This window comes from Poecilia reticulata, chromosome 18, assembly GCF_904066995.2.
Source record: "Poecilia reticulata chromosome 18, P_reticulata-male-v2, whole genome shotgun sequence".
NCBI classification, from domain to species: domain Eukaryota; kingdom Metazoa; phylum Chordata; class Actinopteri; order Cyprinodontiformes; family Poeciliidae; genus Poecilia; species Poecilia reticulata.
In genome coordinates this window covers 14317533-14336877 of record NC_088847.1, presented here as the reverse complement: position 1 = coordinate 14336877, position 19345 = coordinate 14317533, and the positions used below count along the sequence as shown (strand labels likewise).

General features: G+C 39.2%; 1 protein-coding gene across 2 annotated transcripts; it reads right to left on the bottom strand.

The window, feature by feature from the left end:
- Window positions 1–866: 866 nt before the first annotated feature.
- LOC103480431 (oxysterol-binding protein 1-like) lies at window positions 867–19339 on the bottom strand. 2 transcript variants are annotated; one of them, XM_008435367.3, is made up of 17 exons: window positions 19004–19339; window positions 16898–17073; window positions 15867–16075; window positions 14331–14499; window positions 14057–14168; window positions 12924–13107; window positions 12220–12337; window positions 11539–11596; window positions 11253–11417; window positions 8745–8990; window positions 8294–8414; window positions 7902–8005; window positions 4595–4690; window positions 4310–4497; window positions 2744–2979; window positions 2581–2619; window positions 867–2478 (listed from the first exon to the last, which is right to left on the bottom strand). In XM_008435367.3, the coding sequence occupies exons 2-17, from the start codon at window positions 17032–17034 to the stop codon at window positions 2336–2338; spliced, it is 2325 nt and encodes a 774-aa protein (XP_008433589.1). In that variant the 5' UTR covers window positions 17035–17073; window positions 19004–19339; the 3' UTR covers window positions 867–2335. The 2 variants fall into 2 exon arrangements, with proteins under 2 accessions (XP_008433589.1, XP_008433591.1); XM_008435369.3 differs by lacking the exon at window positions 2581–2619.
- Window positions 19340–19345: the final 6 nt, after the last annotated feature.

The following is a 19345-nucleotide window of genomic DNA, read 5'->3' as shown; positions in this document are numbered from 1 at the left end:
TTTTTCCCCTCCTCTGTGTATTTTTGTATGTATTTTTTTCTTGGAAAGTTTCCATGATGTCTTGGAACGTACCAATAAATAAAACACATTATTACTTTAATTATTATTACTATCCCAGCACAAGGCTATGGTGAGGTTAAGCTACAACTAGCATGTGTGTGAAGTAGCTGAGTACAACTAAAAGGTGTGATATTCTGCTCAATTAGTGCTGGAAATCTACTTAATTCAACCGTAAATATTGCCCATATTTTTTTGTAGCAAATATAAATTTGCTACAGTATTATAACTGTATTATAACTGTGGCAGTATTATAACTGTAAATATCAGTGTTAAATAAATTAGCAACAGTAATATTTGTTGAAGCAGAGGTATTTGCACTCCAGGTTATCCACATCTTTACAGGGATGAGAATATTTGTGAAGGTTAAGATGTGAATGAAAGGAAATTGAAAACTACAGTAAAACTAAAAATGAACCTAAGATAGTTACAGGAGTGTAGTTATATTTATTTTCAAATATTTCACATTTTAGGTATTGAGTTAATTGCATGTCCAGACGGCTTTCATGTGTAATGTTAATATTTTAAGATAGTACTCTTAATTTTAAGACACAAATATGATTTTGATATTTGTGTATACAAAGATCATGACTGAAATAATATTAAAAATATATATTCATTTAAACAGGTTCAAAAGCAAACAGCTTTTTCAAAAATATGTTTTGTATCGTTTTCTGTATTTCTATAAAATGCAGATTTACAAAAAATGCAGATGTACAAAAAGTATTAGAAATGTTTTTAGACTGCTGTGTAAAAGGTGGCAGGAAGGCTAACTATTAAAAGATCTGAAATAAACGAGCAGACAGAGGAAACATTTGACGTCGCAGTATTTATTACAGATTCTCTTTTGTGTTAATACAAAATACTGAACAATGTCAAGTCTCTACTCAGTCAAGTACAGAATTCCCTTTTTTTCTGAAAAATGAAGACAGTCCTCCCACATTACAAGAACCAAACATTTGGAAAAAAAAACCCTACAATTGTCCATACTATATTGTGAATTTATATACATTTATAAATTCATTGTTATTCGCCACGTCTGTGTTTGAACTCTTTATTTTTAAGTACACTTAAAATTTTTTGAAATTCACACACACATACATACGCACACACAAACGAGGAAACATTTCAACTCATATTTTTGGTGTTAAATTATACTTGCATATAAACAAACTCTCCATCAGACATACGGTGGGGTTGTGATGTTTACTTTTACCTCGAATGTTTGCTTTATTGTCATCGTTTGAGTCCCGTACTTGGTCAACCAATTCTTCTTCTGTATTTCCAATTCATCTGAAACTACATTTAATTTGCTTATGACAACAAATATCGGCATCTTGCGTGAGTGAATGAGACCGCCGTCATTTTCCAACATGTTTTTACATTTAACACCAAATAAATGCAGGTATTTTTGTTCATTTAGCTGCAACGACGGAGCAGATGAGAGCAGGTTGCTCTTTTTTAAGGCGATGAATGTTTAAACCTTGTAGCCGACTTATTTATTTTTCAGTCATATCTTCCTTTCAATCTTTTTTTTAAAAAAAAAACCTATCTATAAAATGTGACAGTGTTGATGGTCGATAAGTGTTCTGGATGGTAGAGTCTTTTCTCGAGCGCACTGTAATCCAGCCGCCATGTTTTTTTCTTTCGTTAATGGAAGAGCAGATAAGATGTCTTACCCACAAGCACACAAACAAGCAGACCTTCACTTCTTTACATTAAGACACTAAATCAGAGAAACAGAAACATTTTAAAGGCCACCAGTTGACATTTCAATGAAAGTGTAAGCATATTTTAATATAACTGTATATATTAGCCAGGTTTTACCCTCTTTTTTTTAGCGTTATTATCCGAGTAGATAGTTCTGTGGATCACTTTATCACACTGAAAGAAATCTCCTCTCCACCTGATTTGACTTGGGCACAGACTCGACAAATTTGGAAGCACTGCTTATTTCTTCAGACCGAGCCAACTCAGAAAACCCTCGACAATAATAAGAATTAAAAAAACAAAACATTCAATCCCAATCCTCCTGGATACGCCACAGCGAGAGGAAAACAAGTAGTTTGAGACTCGATTGGACACAGAAGACTAGATCCTTCAGTCTCTCTTGCGTCTCTGAAGCAGACAGTAGTGACCGTCCGGGATGGGGAGGGGGATCTCTTAGAACAGAGAGCCGCTGGAGGGGAGCAGCCGTCCGATCAGGGGACAAACGGGGCTTCGTGAAGCTGTCCGTCCAGCTCTGATGTGTGTCAGTCTCCGCAGAGAGCTTCACGGGTCAAAATATGTCCGGGCAACCCTCCCAGTTGCCGAGCTCCTTCGTTTCCCAGTAGCCTCCCTTATAGATGTGAACTTGCTCACCTGTGAATTGGTCCTCGCAGCTCTCGAACCAGAGCGCTTTGTAGGAGTCGTGCGGAGCGCCTGGAAGAGGGAGAACTCGTGAAAACATGCTTGGAAAACTTCACAGGCGGCGATTTAAGCGTAAGGAGAGGGGATGTTGGCAGATTAAAGAGGGATACTTGCTTTTCATGGAGTGATCAACAAAAGAGTCCTCATCGACAGCTTTTAGAAGAGAAAAGGGCGGGATCACAGAGATTTTGTTTTTACCTCATCAACTCCAGGATTTTCCCCAAGCAAGCCAAAAGAGGAACGCAAAACAAAGCGCGTGTGCCCCTTCTCCTCTTACCTTCCTCCGACTGGCTCGAGGCGCGCTGGCTCGCTGCTTCCCGCTCCCGCTCGCGCCGGGCGCTGCGCTGCTTCTCCTCCAGCCGCTGCTTCTCGCCGTTGGCCTCATCCCAACGGCCGTCCTCCATCAGGCGCTGGTCGGGCCTGCGGCGGCTGTCGGTGGGCGCCACCCCGTCTTCGGGCTCGTTCAGGGTCAGAGCCAGGGCGGTGAAGTAGTACATGGATTCGGCTCCGTCGCTGGAGAGAGAAGCAAACGCAGGGAGCAAAGTGAGTCGTACGTACGTCTGAAAAAAACTCACAAGGACAAAGACCTTTGGCTCATCGCGGCAAATTACACAAATGTGGGGATTTTCTAAAGTCCAATTTACTTTAAAGATGTTTAGAAAACATCTTAAAATTACAAATATTATAATAAAAAAAATTTGAAATCGAGAAAGTCACCATCAACTTTTACATTGTTTTTTAAAGCAGGTTTTAATAGGGCTTGAGTCACATCTTCTAAAATAAGAAGGAACTTCCATATTTTTTTTGATGCAGGATTGTGAAGCAATTCTTCTTGGAGAAATCCTGGATTTCAAGGCAGAGAGAAGAAAACATAAAACTGTTTAGACAATATGGACATTAGTTCAAGCAAAGTAGAAAAATCCGCGCAAGTTTTTAGAAATTAATATTTTTATCTGTTGGATAACCAAATGTGAAATTACGTCTGGAAAGCCAAACTTTATCCTGTTCTCCGTTTCGGCTCGTTAGCCAAATTACTACGCCGTGTGGTTTGACGGGTTCAACAGGACGCATCGTTACGCGAGATGCTGGAGTTTGTCTTTGACAACATAACAGGTATGTTTTGATTTTGTATTGCAGCCAGAAAAAACTCACAGCTCTCCTCCCTCTTTCACCAACTATTCTATGCGCAATTTGGGGCTGTGTGTGCTTCTTCATAGCCGGGATTCCTACTCCAGTGGTAGTCCGGCACCATACTGGTGTCTCGTTGTGTAATTACCTGTGTGTTGGGACACTCCATGGATGTTATTTTACAGCCAAGTTATTACAACGAGTTACTTAAAAAAAAGTTACTTGAAGCAACGTCACTCCGTTATGGAGTGATGAGGTTGCACATTATACAGCTCCATGTTTGTGTACACCACAAATCTGGAACAAATTTCTGGAACAGCCAAAACACTGAGTTTCTTCAAATCAAGGTTAGAAACCCACCTGTTTAGAGAGTTGCCTTTGATTAACTTAACTGGAACATTGTTTAACATATTTGATGGCATTTGACAGAATGTAATGTTCATTGCTGGTTTACTGCATCACGTTCTCATGGTGTAAAGCAGTTTTAAATGCCTCGCTGCTGAAATGTGCTGCACAATTGAACTCGTTTTAACTTGAGCGTTGATGAAAACTACTAACGTTTACGGGGTGACTGCTGGGTTTGTCGTTTGAGGGCTAAAGCGAGTGCTTGAACCGAAGGGTATGTAAACAACAGCGAAACAAACTGAAATGACCTTAAATAGTTATGCATAGCCTCTGGCCCTGCAGTAAAAACTCTGCAACCAAAACCACTTACGGCAAAGGGTTTCTCTTCCACAACTCTCTGGCTTTCAGGGTTTGATACACGGTCTTCTGTTTGCCCTCGGTGCCGTTCTCTCCCCCCCGACTGCTCTGCATGACCCGGGAGAACTCCATCTTCTCGTCCCACGTGCCCGACAGCACATAGTGGGCCTTTCCGTCCTTGTCCATCACCACTCCTGTCACCTACAAACGAGACACAGAAACACAGCTCAAAACCGGAAAAACAGGGGGAAAAAAAAGAAGAAATAAATATGTCAAGCCGTTTCCGCTTCTTTCTGACCTTTCTGGCTACGTCTCGTGAGAAGTAGCTGTAGGGAGCAAACTTCAGGTGGCACCGATCCCCTGTGGTGTGGTTCACTATGTCGATTTCTCCAGACTGCGAGGAAACAGGAGGAGTTTGAGGAGTTAAAATTGTTGGCATTAAAAAGATAGCCATCTGCATCATTTCATGAAGAGCTAATAACCGACTGTTAATATGTTAATATACACAACATTTGCTTTGCTGCAAATGTATAAAAAGCCAGATAAATTTATTGGCATTCCTAGTAAAGATGAGTGAAAATTCATAAGATAAATTAATCTTTTAAATAAGAAGCATAACTGTCCTATCTTAGGGGTACGATTTGTAAAAATAGCGTTTCTATGAATCATTAACTCCACTAAAATGTTAAAGATGCCCTTGTTGAAGCACTTGAACGTAAATGGCGTTGAAACTTGACGCCGAGTTCATTATGAAATCTACAAAGAGAAACCATGTCGCTATCAATCAACACTTCAAAGACTGCAGGACAAAAAATAACAAAAGCATTGACGCTGCATGTCAACTGTTGCAGCGCCTGCAATGGATTTGTCAACTTCTTGATAGAGAAAATTGAAAAAAATTAGACGGTCAGTCTGCACATCAACAGCACCGATGCTACGCATCAAACATAATAAATGTAGAGAAAATGGCAAAATTTCACCAATTCAATCATGAAAACTTTGAAGAAATTATAAATCAACCAAGATCCTCGTCCTGCTAACTCGATATCGTGCCTGTGATTGCATCTGATCCGATTGAAATGTGAAACTCATTCCTCTAGGCTGGTGCTTTCCCTCAGGCTTTATCAACAACAGTTGCCAAACCACCAACACTAAAACAATCTTGAAAAGTCACTTCTGCAGAATTACAGGCCAGTTTTTATTCTCTGGAACAAACTTTCAAGAAAACTGCAAAACGTTCAAAACACCGAGTTCCTTTAAATCCAGGTTAAAACCCCACCTGCTTAGAGCTGCCTTTGATTAATAACTGGAATACTGATCAATATATTTGATAATTGTGCTTGATGATGGCTACATTTGACAAAATATAATGCTTATACTGTGATAATTGGTTACTGTATTATATTTTTATCATGTTTCTATCAGTGCCCTGCTGCTGACATGTGCTGTTCAAATAAACCTGGCTTACTCATCCGTGGCTTCCTGTTTCACCTGGGTGTGAATATGACATACCACAAAGGTCCGATTCTCTTACTCACTCTGGCATGGGAAACAAGAGAGATGCCATTTAAATCAGAGACTCAGTAATAATTATTATTATTAGTCAAAAAATGGCTTACTTAGTTTGAGAGCAATTAAAGAACAATATCTGAAAAGTCTTAAACAACTGGAAGTGTAATAAACAAGTCTGGATGAGGACTCCATTTTTCATGCCACCAACTAGATAAGCAGGATAGTTAGGGAATCCAACATTCAAACGTCTCATAGGCTTACTGTTTGAGAACTACTGCAAAGAGCGACATCTAGTGGTCAGAGGTCTTAACAGCAGTCATTAGATGCCATCTACTTGTCTCATTTGAGTGATAAAATGAAGATTTCTCAATAACAACCATGTGGTTTCTTAAACGCTGTACTTTAGTCATATGAGACCAACACCTCCATCAGGCTTTTGTTTCAAAGGAGTAACAAGACATGATAAAAAATAAAATAAAAAAAGGTTTTAAAATAATCTCATTGTGCTGCAGTGTCTGTAATTTGATCACAGATTTGCTTTTTGGGCCATGTGAAAAATTTCCACCGCAGCTCAATGTTTCGATGCGTCCCTGATCAAACAGATCTGAATTAGGGGAACGAATCATTACCCAGACACCCTGAGGAGGCAATTCAGCCATTAGCCTCAGGTCTGCTGGAGCCGAGACGCATCATGGCTTTGTTTATCGTCTGATTAAACTGGCAAATAATCATCACTAGATAATTCCTAGATGTTAAGTTGACCCATTAATATGAAAAAGAAAAGCTAAAAATTATGACGCACCGAACCTTGGATACCACATCAATGATCTCAATATTTTTAGAACAATAGCTCATCTGCACAGACACCAAAGCAGTGACAGAACTTGTTCTTCCAGAAATTCCTTTTCATCTGCTCAGGCTGAGTGACGCGTTTTAGTTTTGTTTTTAAAATTTCCCATGGCAATATTAGAAACAGTGTGTGAGCAGCTTAATATTGAGATTTTCTTGTCCAAAAAAATAAAAGAGAAGCACTTCACAATGAGCTTGGTGTTAAAGGACGAATAGAGAAAAGCGCCTCATGGCCACTGCTAAGTGGAGTGAAAGATCTATCATGCTGTGGGCCTGTTTGTCTGCTAAAGGCCTTGGGGAACCTTGTGAAACAGCACAGCATGTTAAAATCTCTGGAATACCAAAATGGTAAAAGTCACGAGATGTGAAGGGTAATGATCACCCTGGGGGATAAATTGTGTCTTAAACAATTACAGATTTTACGGTCTACAAGTTACTCCGCATTATAAGTAAAAAAAAATGCATCGAGAGGAGTAGAAAAACATATACAAGTTGAACTGGAGTGTGAGTCGCATTTACTTAGAAATTGTCAAATGTCAGGCGGATCTTTTGTATGTTAATGATTTGATCTGGTGACACGCTGTGATCAGTTACCTACTTTTCAACAAACTCATGAAAACGACTCTGTTCTGCCGGTGAAGTGCACAGCAAAGTGGAGACGCATGTAATGTAAATCCGGGATGATAGCTAGGTGGTTGCTAGGCGGTTGCGTGGCAAGAAGCGACAAACACAAAGAAGATCCGCCAGCAATGTCATTTACATTCATTTCCCTGGCAACCACCTGGCACAACGCTCAAGGACCCATAAGGAGACTCATTCCTCCAGCTCTGGTGGACTTGCTTTCAGCCATGTCCGTCAGTATGAATTAAAATTTAACCCAACAGACAATAAAGGTGCAATGAAAAGAAAAACAAACATATGAGTCACACCTGATTAACCCAGGATTAGCAAAACTATACAAAAAAGTGTGATTTGTATTGCATATAATACTGTATGACTACGCGTCCTTTTCTTCTTTTGAAAGAAAAACGGAAGGTAACAAGTCAAGATATAATGTTAGGTAAAGGTTCTTCAACCCCAGCTTGATCAACTTCAAGCTAGAAATGTTTCCTAATGACTAATCAAAAACTGGTCCTGCAATAACGTGGCAATGTTTCAACTTATCAGGTCACTGGGTACAAGTTTATCTTATTTAATATCCAGGTTTTCTTCGTTTTATTTGCACCGGCACCGATCACTCTCACCTGATCAATCCACAGCTTTCCAACAATGATGTTGTGCACTGTGGTGGTAACCTTCTTCCATGTGTAGTGATTGTTGCTCTTCTCAAAGATGGCATGTATAGTGCCTGTGAGAGAAAACGCACGCAACAAAAAGAAAAACTGAATGTGCTAAAACAACAACTGGGTGATTGATAATACCTTGGAAAAACTAAACAAAACAAAACAAAAAAAACAGGCGTGTCAGAAACATTTTTTCCTAGCTATTATCAGCCTGCATAAAAAAAACATTTTGTCCATTTGTTTGTGAAGGCTTTCTAGGCTTTATTAACGCTGCAAAAATGCAGCGACTGAAACACGCCCTGTACTAACACAAAAACTCCAGGCACGTGTTTGACTCGCATATCATCTCTTACCTAAAGGCATGATTGACAGGTATTTGCCTCTGAACTTGCTTGCAACAGTAATCTCCTGCCTCAGAGTCCAGCCTCGGTCAGAGATAGCGTGGTGTGCCGCAGCAGGAGGGTGGTGACTCACCTGTGAAAAGAAAACATGAATAAATAGATGTAACAAAAGAAATTTGCTATGCCCATCCCTGCTGGGCTAAACGTACATCCAGTTCTTAAAAGAAATTCCTCTTAGGAAGATAATGACGACCAAAAAACTGCGCTAAAGAAACTCCCACGTGTACAAGTAAATATAAATCCAAACATTCATCTTCAATAAGATTAAAGGATTTGCACCTCCACTATTCTATTGCCTAAATGTAAATACACAAGCTCGTCTCCTCTCTCTTCCCGCTGTCATTATTTTCCCATCACTTCCTGAATCAAATCCCTTCTTTCCTTTTGTGCCGTTCTTCAGTACCTGCTCACAGAGGGAGCGGTAGCCGCTCTCTCTCCGGCGGTCCAGCTCGTACGTTTCCCCCAGCAGCGGGTTGAAGGGCTTCCCCGTGCGGTACACCGTCGTGGAGTAGGCGGATACGCAGAAGGCCGCAACGTAGCACATCTGCTCCAGGGAGCTGTGGCACTTGGCCGCCTTGTCCAGCAGCTCGTGATACTCGAGGTCCTCCGACAGCCGCTGCAGCATGGAGATCGGCTCGTTGAAGTTCACCTAGAAAGGAGGAATTTTTGCGCTTAAAGTCGTTTTAGGTGAATAATAAAAAAAAAAAAAAAAACAGAAAATTTGATACAATTAAAACGTTTGTTCCTTTAATTAATTCAATTTTTTAAAAAGTGAAACCTTTGATTTTATGTAGATGTGATTAACAGAATGACGTACTTCAAGTACAATAATGTACTTGAAGTACATTATTTGTACATTATTCGTTCTTGCTCAAAAATGTAAAGATTTTTAAATCCAGAAATGTTACATGATGGGATTAAGGGGTAGGGTGCTGTGTTTAAAGTGAGGATGGTAAACCACAAATAATCATCACAAAACAGCCTCTCATACATTAATAATTAAAAGTTTAGTGGATGGAAAAAGTGTGGTGGACAAAGAAGCACGAGCAACAGGGAGGATTGTAAAGCTAAGCTGAGCAAACAAATTGAGGAAGATTCTCGATGCTAAATAAAAGAGTTTCACGATCTCAATTCAGTCTGACGAGGCTCCAACCTGGATTTAATGTCCCTCAGTACAAGTACTGCAACTCTTAATCTCTTTTTAATAATATTAAGGTCCAGATTTGATTTTAGTCCATCTCATGTTGTGTCTTTTCAATGATTCACCACCAAAGGGATAAAGCAAATTCAGTCGCACAGTCAGATGTGAATGTTACTCATTATGGAGCCAACAGGAAATAAAGAGCCATGTCACCTGAATAAACCCAGGATAATATAACGCAAACATGGCCGGCGTGTCGACGTCAAGCAGCGACTGGGAAAAATCATTGCGTGCGAATCAGGCTCAGCACAGACGCAGTGGGCAGGTTGACTTCCTCTGAATAAGCGTAGAATAACCTATTCTATTCTGCAGCAGATCAGTCAGCGGAACGTCGCTCCACCAGTTTGGCAGACATGGGGAGGATCTGTGAACGGTGACACTGGAATTTAACAAGTCAACAACCGTTGCCAAGACATGCAAGAGGCCCGGCGGCGACCTTTGATCTGACTGGTTGAAATGTGTTATTGTTTTAACGATAAAAATGAAAGAGCTAAAAGATCACATTGCTGGTGCAATAATGCGTCAGGGCGTTCTGTTTACGCCTACAGAAAGTTGATTTTTAACTCTAGTTTGTTTTTATGGATTAAATGAATATTAAGTTTATTCACTTCAGTCTTTTTTAAACTGTTGACATTTCTTTCTCTTGATAAAAAAACAACAACTTTAAAACATAATATACTTGACCCAGTAGAAAATCAAAACAAGGGGGAAAAAAAACCTAACAAATGCACAAATTACAAAACTAAACAAAACAAAGCTTAAGTATAAACAAATACAATTATAGATTTCAGTGACAACTTAATTGTTTGAAAAAAATAACTGCTGTGAATAACAGCAATTTAGATTATTATACTTGTAAATAGGTACATCCACACAGTGCATATTAAAAGAATAAATTATGACAACCTTTGCTCTTCTTCTTCATTTAAACAGGAAATGTCCTAAACCCTTCAGGTCAGGGCTGGGTGATTATTTAATTTGATCAATTAATCAAATTTCTTGTCTTTGAAGATAACTTGAAGATTTGGTAGAAAAAAGAAAAAAGAAAAATCAGGATTTTTTTTTTCCACCAACTGCACTCCATATAACCCACTCAAGAACTGCCATCTTATTTGACATGTATGTTTTAAATCTCCTATTTATTTCAACTTTGAATTCACATCAACTCACAGAAGGAATGACTGAAACATTAGCAAGTTTCAAATGTTTTCTGTCATTTATCCCCCCAAGGAAAAACACGAGGAAAAAATACATGTTTAAAATTGGAAATTAAATTTGACATAAAACAATTGGGAGATGTTATTTTTAAGACATTTTTCCTCAGCTCTACTTTATGTTAATACTCGATAGCTAGATTACATTTCTTCACTTTTTTATTTTTGTTAAATGAGGCTTAATGATTTCAGAATGTCAGATTTAAATGATAAAATGCAGATTATGCAAAAATAACTGAACATCCTTTGAAAGGAGCGGCTATAAAAACTTGATATGGGTATTAATTTACGATGCCAACAATTAAACGAAACCGACTTCCTCCTCTCTGTTTATACAAGAACCAACAGCACTACCAGGTGGTTTCCCTTCTTGCACTTCACAAGGAAAATATTGCGACCGAGTATCACCTTTGTGGTTTTTCCTTAACTCTTAACAGCTGATTCGAGCCATGCCAGAAGCAGAAGTTCAGCTCATACAGTTGCCGTGGTTACTCACAGGCATGGGGATCTTGGACAGATCTTTGCCGATGCAGTTCTTCATGATGCTCCAGAGGTTCAGAGAGTAGTTGGGCTTGTCTGGGATGCGTGCTCGCCTCTTTTTCAGTGGCACCAGCTCCTGAGAGGGCGACTCCTGGTTCATCGCGAGAGGCTCCTCGTTGAGCTAAAATATGAAAAATTAAAAGGTTTGAATATCTGTGTTGGTGTCTCTGATTCAAATTCACTTTACATGGTGGTACAACGATACTAATCCAGGTGCATAAAGGAGCTGAAGTCGGACCTACCGACTGATCGTCTGCACACAAATCGGTGTTCAACCCGCTCGCGTTACTGCTTGAACGTCTGAAACGAGAGAGTTTTTCTGTCAGCACAGTTTCTGACTACTTTACCACATTAAGACGTAAATAAAGACCACAATAAGTTACATGGATTCTAAAGTAACATAAACATTTTTCCTTTTATGCCAAATAAGGGTAAAAAAAAAATTATAGACTCAAACTACTCCACAACAACTTTCCTTAAGGTTTAACATTATTTTAATTGATGTCAGAAAAAATGTTTTGCCAGATTTTATGCATCAACTAGAGAAACACTGATGCCCCACCCCAACATGTTGCTGGCTGAAAGAAGGCTGGTGAACTTTTTTCCTACTAATAAGATTAACACCATCACTAAGTTTTTTTTAATCATCAGTCTACCGATAGTAGTTAATGTGTTCTTATATTTTAGAAACATTTGCTTTTCTGTTATTTAAATCCATTTTAAATCAGCCATTTTGTCATAAACATTTGTATGAATGCAGCAGCGCTGTATTTTTGCTTAGAGTCTGTCAGACCATGAAATCTCATCTTCCCTGTTGTTCATCAATTATGTTAACAAGCAGGAAAAACACAAAGAAACCATTATGCAAATGCGTAAATATGTGAAATTAAAATATGGGCTCTTAAAGAGACAGTGACACTGACTTGTGGAACTGTGGGTCTGCAGGTACGGTTATAAACTCAGGGGCGTCCTCCATGGCATCAAAAAACTCGTTCTCATCGTCCTCGTCGCTCGCCTCACCTTTTCCTGGCCCAGCACCACCTGAGAAGCAACAACAGGCTCGTTTCCACTTTCACTTCTCACTGGAAACAGCTGAAACCTGAAACTTTGAATGAAAGTCGTGCCAACAGCTGTCATTATGGGAACCCGACTTTACACATCAATCATATTATTTTGCCTTTAAATTGTTGGAGAGGAGTTTCGAATTCGCACCAAGATGGATTTAAATCTCTGCAGGGTTTCCCCCAGAAAACTTGCTAAGCCCGGCGCGCTAGGCGCTAGGGCAGTCATCCAGCCGGCCGCCATGTTTTTGAGTTAAAAATGTTTAAAATTGACTGGAAATTTGAAAATATCACCTGATAGTTGTGCGTTATTGAAAGTCTGGAAGATTCATACCCAAACACCAACTATAAAGTCATAAAAAAGGCAATAATTTAAAAGAAACAACTAAAATAAATAAACAATGCTAAGCCTGGTGGGGGCTCAAGTAAAGCCTGGTTGCCCGCCAGGCTTATAATAAATACACTGTGGGGAAACCCTGCTCTGGTTTTCAAAAAACCCAAGTTCAAGAGGCTATGAGATGATTAGCAAGTTAGAGAAAGAGCTCTGGTTCACATTAGAGCTTTACCTTTATTGTCCACGATGGCGTGAGCCTGCGCGGCCCCTCTGAACGCTCGCTCCAGGTGGTTGTGCTGCTTGGCCAATTGCTCTAAGGCCTCCTCCAGCCGCACTCGCTGCTCTCGCTCAGCTTGCAAGGCTTTCTGCCACCGCTTGCTGTGACTCTGCGCCAGGGCCAGGAAGTCCCTGCAGGCCTGCAGCCGCCACGGACATACCAAGAGGGTTTTAATGTAAAAAAAAAAAAAAAAAAGGCAGAGGTGAGGAGAAGTTCTGCAATAAGTACTTTTCATCATACCAGGGCTGCAACTAACAATAATTCTATCGATTATTCCGATGATTAATCAGATAAAAGTGTGCAGATTTTTCAATTGCCCACTTAAGTCTTTTTAATACAACATTGCAAATGCATTAAAAGAAACAAATACAAATTAATTCCTTGTTAAAGAGGAAAATGAAAATTTTACTGACAAAAATGTAACACGCATGCCTTTTGTAGCAAAAAATGCATCTGCAGCTAAAAATATACAACTAGCAACAAGTGAAGAGCTCAGTCCTTTCAGACTCACTTAACGACGCAGTGTGGGACTAATCCGTTGACAATTTTTTTTTATTAATCGATTAATAATTGGATAGCTAAAGGTGCTTTTTTTTTTTTTTTTTTTTTACAAAACTTAAACCAGTGAAAGCGAAAACTGTCACTCCAGGACTTCGGGATAGAACATATTTAGTTTTTTTTTCTTTAATCTTGAATGCAAAATGTGTATATATTTCCAAACAGTTTTGGTTTCATTACTTCTCTGACTATGTTGATCTTTCATCGAATGTTATTTTTTCAAAGTCTAAATAACTCCAGGTAACGATTTAATGATTGCTAAATTAGTTGACCATCATTTCAAAAATCAATTCATCCCAATTAATTCGATTGATCATTTTCAGTCTTTGCAAAACCCAAAGCAATTGTTAGAAAAACCAGCTTTGTATATAAAATGCAGTGACAATGTCTGTTGCGCAACTCAAAGATGGACACTGTAAATCATGTCAGACTGTAAATCTCTGCTGTCAGGTAATTGTTATTGCTATGACTCACTTTCACTGCCAGTTTCTATTTACAATAGATACAAAGGCGGAGGAAGTGACACTTACGTTAATCATAGCGTTAGAGGTTATCCGAAACAGCGTGGCTCTTTCCGTCACCTGACGAATCTTATCCCCGGCCTCTCCGGTCAGCCGTAAACTGTCCAGCTCAGATAAAGACCTGAAATACGACGACGTCAAGAAAGATTTGCGAAATCCTGTATTTTATTTGACAATTAAGGCTGTGGAATGCTGCTCAGTCAGGAGTAGAACCGGACAAACAAGCCAGGCGGTCTGTGAGAGAGAGAGTTGCCTTCAGTGCGATGAGCTGCGTTAGACTGACCTCTGCAGGGCAGAGCCGTGCTTGGAGATCAGATCGTTGCAGGTGCTGAGATCCTCCACCTTACTGCCCAGCGTTCGGAGAGTGGACTGGACCTCCGAGTTCTGAGAGCCCCCACCCTGACCTCCGCCCCCGGGCAGGGACGACGGGGGGAAGTCGTCACCGGAGTCATCTGTTCACAATTAGAGCAAGAGGAACAAATACTAGATGAAAATGTGTTAAGAATGTAGATATATAAGGAAAGCTTTAAAGGGAAAGAAACTGAATATTTTTACTTGAGTGAAGTTCAGTGGTTGTACAATGATTGTTATAAAGACAAAAATTGAGAATTTAAAAGAGAAAGGCTTTTGCTTGTGACCACCAGGGGGAGCTATAAGCCCTGAAAGACATTTATTAAAGGGCAAAAGCTCATGACAGATCACAGTCCCAATAGTTTTAAAGCTATTTTAATAACTAGCACAAATAAACACACTTTTTGTTTGACTTGAAGGGACCTGGTCGATCTGTTATGACCTACTCTTAAACTTATATTTATATCTTTAAAGTGATGAGGTACAGATCATTTAAATATTGTACGGGAGGAATCTTCACTTGGATAATAGCTATATTTATTATATTTATCATATGACTTTTAATCCTTACACGTTATTGCAAAAAGATTCATAACATTTTCATATGTTTTTTTATGCCAAGTCACAAAGGTCAAAGTATTTCACAGTAATTTTCTGTGAAAGACACACATGGTAGTGGATAATTGTAAAGTGTAGGGAAATTGATTCATGATCTTTAAACATTTATCACATTTAAAAAAATCCAATATGTCGTATATTCAGTCCTCTTTATTGATGCTCCTAAACATCCGTGCCCAAACGGCAAAAAGAAAACCCAAGTAATTTATAATTTCTTTGACATAGAAAAATTTTTTATTTGTAAAGAGCTGAACTTTCTGACATAGAAACGGTGCAATCGTCAAGATGTACGCAGGAAGTTAAGTCACTCTAAAAGGGCAGCTGTGTGTGTAAATGCAGCATCTGATGCACACAAAGTTTATCTTTTCATCCCCATTTAATGTGCGGTTATTCGTTTTAATGTTGCCATTAAAGCCACATGTAGTTTTAAAACGTGATTCTACAAAATATAAATTTGGCTCAAACTTTGTTTTCTGTCTCACAACACAGGACGTTAAGAAGTGCTGGTGTGAGCCTCAGTTAAACTCTGAGGAGCCTGTATCACTTCAAAAGACTGAAACAGTTTGTTGTTGCATCCGATGCGTTTGCTATTGAGAGCCACTATTAACATGGTAACACCAGGAGGATTCACCAGATTAAGAGTTTAAAATCGGCTGGATTTCCAAAGCCGTCTATCCCTCGCACTAAATCCAGACGATCTGATCTGGAAACACACTGAGGGGCCGATGTAAACTGTTTAATTAATATTAAAACTTACCATATTTACAAGATAAAAGTCGCCCTCTTGATATGATTTTCACCACATCAAATATTTTTTTCTGGCCTGGATAAAAATGCATATTTGATGTACCTGATTCGGCTTGCATGCGGGCGGCCTTGGCTTTGGCCAGCTCCAGCGCAGTAATCCACCGCTGGCGCTCCACCTCGGAGCTGGCCTTCAGGTGATACGTCTGAGCCCCGCCGTTAGAGATGACAAAGTTGCAGGCGTCGTCCACGGAGATGACCGCTGTGGCCAAGTTGATTGTGCCCCGACACGTGTGACCCATCTCAGCCTGGGTCCTAATGATTTAAAAAAAAAACAACAAACAACATAAATCCTAATTTGGCTTTTAGACAAAAAAAATGCAACAACTATCATTTCAAACTCTAAGTCTGATATGATCAGACCTCAATTCAGATTTGCGAGTTGTAATTGTTAGATATTAGAGATGTTAAATTAGAACGTAAATAGGTGAAACAATGAGGATAAACGGATGTAATAAATAAGAAATTAGGCTATGTTGACACAGCAGGTCAACATAGCCTAATTGTTGAGGCTATTGTTGAGGATTTCAGCAAAAAATCGGATTTTTTGCTGAAATCCGATTTTCTTTTCTTTTTTTTTTACGCAGCTGTTCTGAATGATTTGACCGAAATCAGACTCGTGTAAACAAACAAACCACACAGCGAATGCACAGAAGAACGCAGACGCCACTCAGCGGTGCATCGTTTGCAGAATAATGGATGTCGACACCTACGGATCAATTTTCGACGGTATTGTCACAAGATCGTAAAACATGAAGGAAGCTTTAAAAATAGGAAGCACAACTAATAGCAACGTCCTTGTATAGAGCATTTACTGCAACTGTTTGGATGAGTAGTTGGACCAGAAGTGGCAGGATTGTTAAGTGATGACTTCTTCCACAAATTCATCGTTTTGGTTTTCAGCTTTACCGCATCTGGCTTCTTCTGCTGAAGAATTATGGAAGCGGCCCATATTGAGCTTTTTGGAGGGTGAAAAGATTGGAAAAGGTTGGACACGGGTTTCATCTGCCCGCTGTGTGACCGTGGCCTAAGATGACTGATGTTTTTCCTGACATGCTTTCTGCAAGGAAGCCTCACCTGTAGTATGATAGCAGGCCGTTGCTCAGAACGAACCACCTTCGCTGATAACCCTTGATGTAGTTTGTCCACTTGAAGACCCATCCTTTGTACGTGTCGCCGGCCGGGGTGGGAGTAGGGCTCTTCGGTTCTGACATCGCACCCCCCCGAAATCAGGTTCCAGATTTAAAATAAACCTTGAAAAGGAAGGTGTCCAAAAAGTAAAAAAAAAAAATTAAAATAAAATAAATTACAATCCTAAGATTAAAAATTTTCAACAGCAGTAACAGCAGCCAATAAGAGCGATTTGCTCTTAAAGAACATTTTCTTTCTCTGGAAGATTAACATGGTTTAACAGCCGTTATAGGTTTGTATGGGAGTAAGTTTCGAGCTGACTGGGACTTTTTTTTTTTCCCCCTCTTAGTAGTAGTCACATTTTTGTCATCCACATAAACGGGTTTAGTGCGAATGTGTGCATGTTTCACTTCTCTGTTTTTGGGATCGGGACAGACAGGTCAACAACCTCTCCATACGAGCAAAATGGAAGCAACTCATTTTTAAAATCTACCTTTCAAAAATGTTGGCACAGCTCAATTCGCCTCCTAGCCATTCTGCTTGTGTCACAGCTCTGTATAGATGCTTCTGATCAAATATGCACCTTCTTTGACAGCTGATGATTTAAAGGAAATAAAAATATCTATGTACATGACGTCTCTCGGAGTCATTTTTATCTAGATCAAAGGTCATAACTTCTCATATTTCATGGAGGTCGGCTGGTCCACACAACCACCAGGACCCAAAATAAATGTAAAAATATGTTGTAACATAAATACAAATATGTGGAGCACATTACACATTTTCCAACTGCCAAAAAAGGCAATTTGTCTTGTACAGGGCGCACGCTGAAATTGTTTTTAGGTGGGTTTTATTCTTAACACACTATCAGTAAATATTTGAAAGTGTTTGGTGATTATCAATGATGCTGAAATAATAATAATAATAATAATAATAATAATAATAATAAAAAGCTTTAATTCACTAGAAATATTTTGTAGTTTATCCAGACAATAGAAAAGACTTATTTTGCCATCAAAGAAAATGACCACAAAAAAACTTATCTGTGCATTTCTGAATATACTCCTCAATATTAAAGTAAACACAAGAAAACAATATTTTTATTATCATTTAAATGCATAAATAATCAAAACACTTAACCAGAGCAAGAAATGCATATGCAATATTTAAGTGCATGAGTATAGTGGGTTTGTTTAAGAGTGACAAACTGAAGCAGGGTTTTGATTGGAACTGCAACTAGTGCATCCAAAATGCAAATTTCTCTTAAGTAAAATTTGTCTAATTGGTTTTAATAGATGAGATTCAACAGGGAGGTGGACATTTTCATTCCAGGTCGCAGTCTATGACTGCACTTTCCTTATTTATCAAACATGCCATCAACTTGTTGTTGAGAAAACGTTCTACTTTTGTTATGGTAATAAACAGTTTTAGCTCTTATTCCAGTCTAGTTTACAACCTATAATATCTTAAAGTAGTTTTTATTTTCAGTTCCTGGTTGCTTTCGTTGATATTTGAATGTAGTATCACAGGTCGAAGGTCAACTAATGAATCAATACACGTTCACATCTGACCGTTCTTGCCCAGAAATGTAGTACTGAATTCAAGAGCACTTATTAATTAGCAAATAAAATCCAGCTTATAAATTAAATGAAGCCTGCCATTGATTTGTTTTGAATTATATAAATGATCTATCGATCTAGAGATTTTAAAACTGAATATTGCTCATTTTTAAGTCAAAATATGACAAATGCTAAGCTGGTGGAGGTCCATCGCCAACGAAAAGAAGTAAATGAACAGTGACACCACACTTTCGATGAAGTTGTTCAAGCAGAAACGAGCCTGACCTGCAAGGAGCTAGCCTGTCCTGACAGCAGATAAAAACTTTAAAATCTGCGCTGATATCCGCTCACAGCTAACAAGAGCTAAAGTCGGGAAACAACCTGACATGGTTCACCTGCTGACATTGAAACAATGCAGGCGAAATACAACGCTGGATATTAATTTGCTCAAAAAGTAGCTAGCTCTGAAATTCGCTGGCGGTTGAATGTTTACCTTGACGTGTCCAAAATGCCAGATGAGGAAACCAGACAGGCAGTGAAGTCACTGCTAGCTCTGACGCCCCATACGCTGCCAGGCTAGCCGAGCTAACTCAGGCTAATACGACTCGGCTAAAGCTGGAAATAATTCAGAGGACGTTGACGACGACAACGGTGTCACTGTCAGCAAATTGGCCTATGAAATGTGATCGCTGTCCTTCAGTAGTACTGTTTATAATGTTCACCGTACTGCTGCGTACGATGATAATTATCTAAAGCTAGCTGGCTACATCTAACTAGCCTAACATTAGCTTGTAAAAGACAGCCGGTGCAACTTCATTGAAGACCGTGTGGAAAC

Excerpts from the sequence above, each read along its gene's own strand:
- LOC103480431 (XM_008435367.3), bottom strand. The coding sequence starts at position 17,034 with ATGTCAGAACCGAAGAGCCCTACTCCCACCCCGGCCGGCGACACGTAC. Across the intron at positions 14,500-15,866 it reads CCGCATGCAAGCCGAATCAG|ATGACTCCGGTGACGACTTC; the intron begins GTACATCAAATA and ends AATTGTGAACAG. Across the intron at positions 11,418-11,538 it reads TGTGTGCAGACGATCAGTCG|CTCAACGAGGAGCCTCTCGC; the intron begins GTAGGTCCGACT and ends TTCATATTTTAG.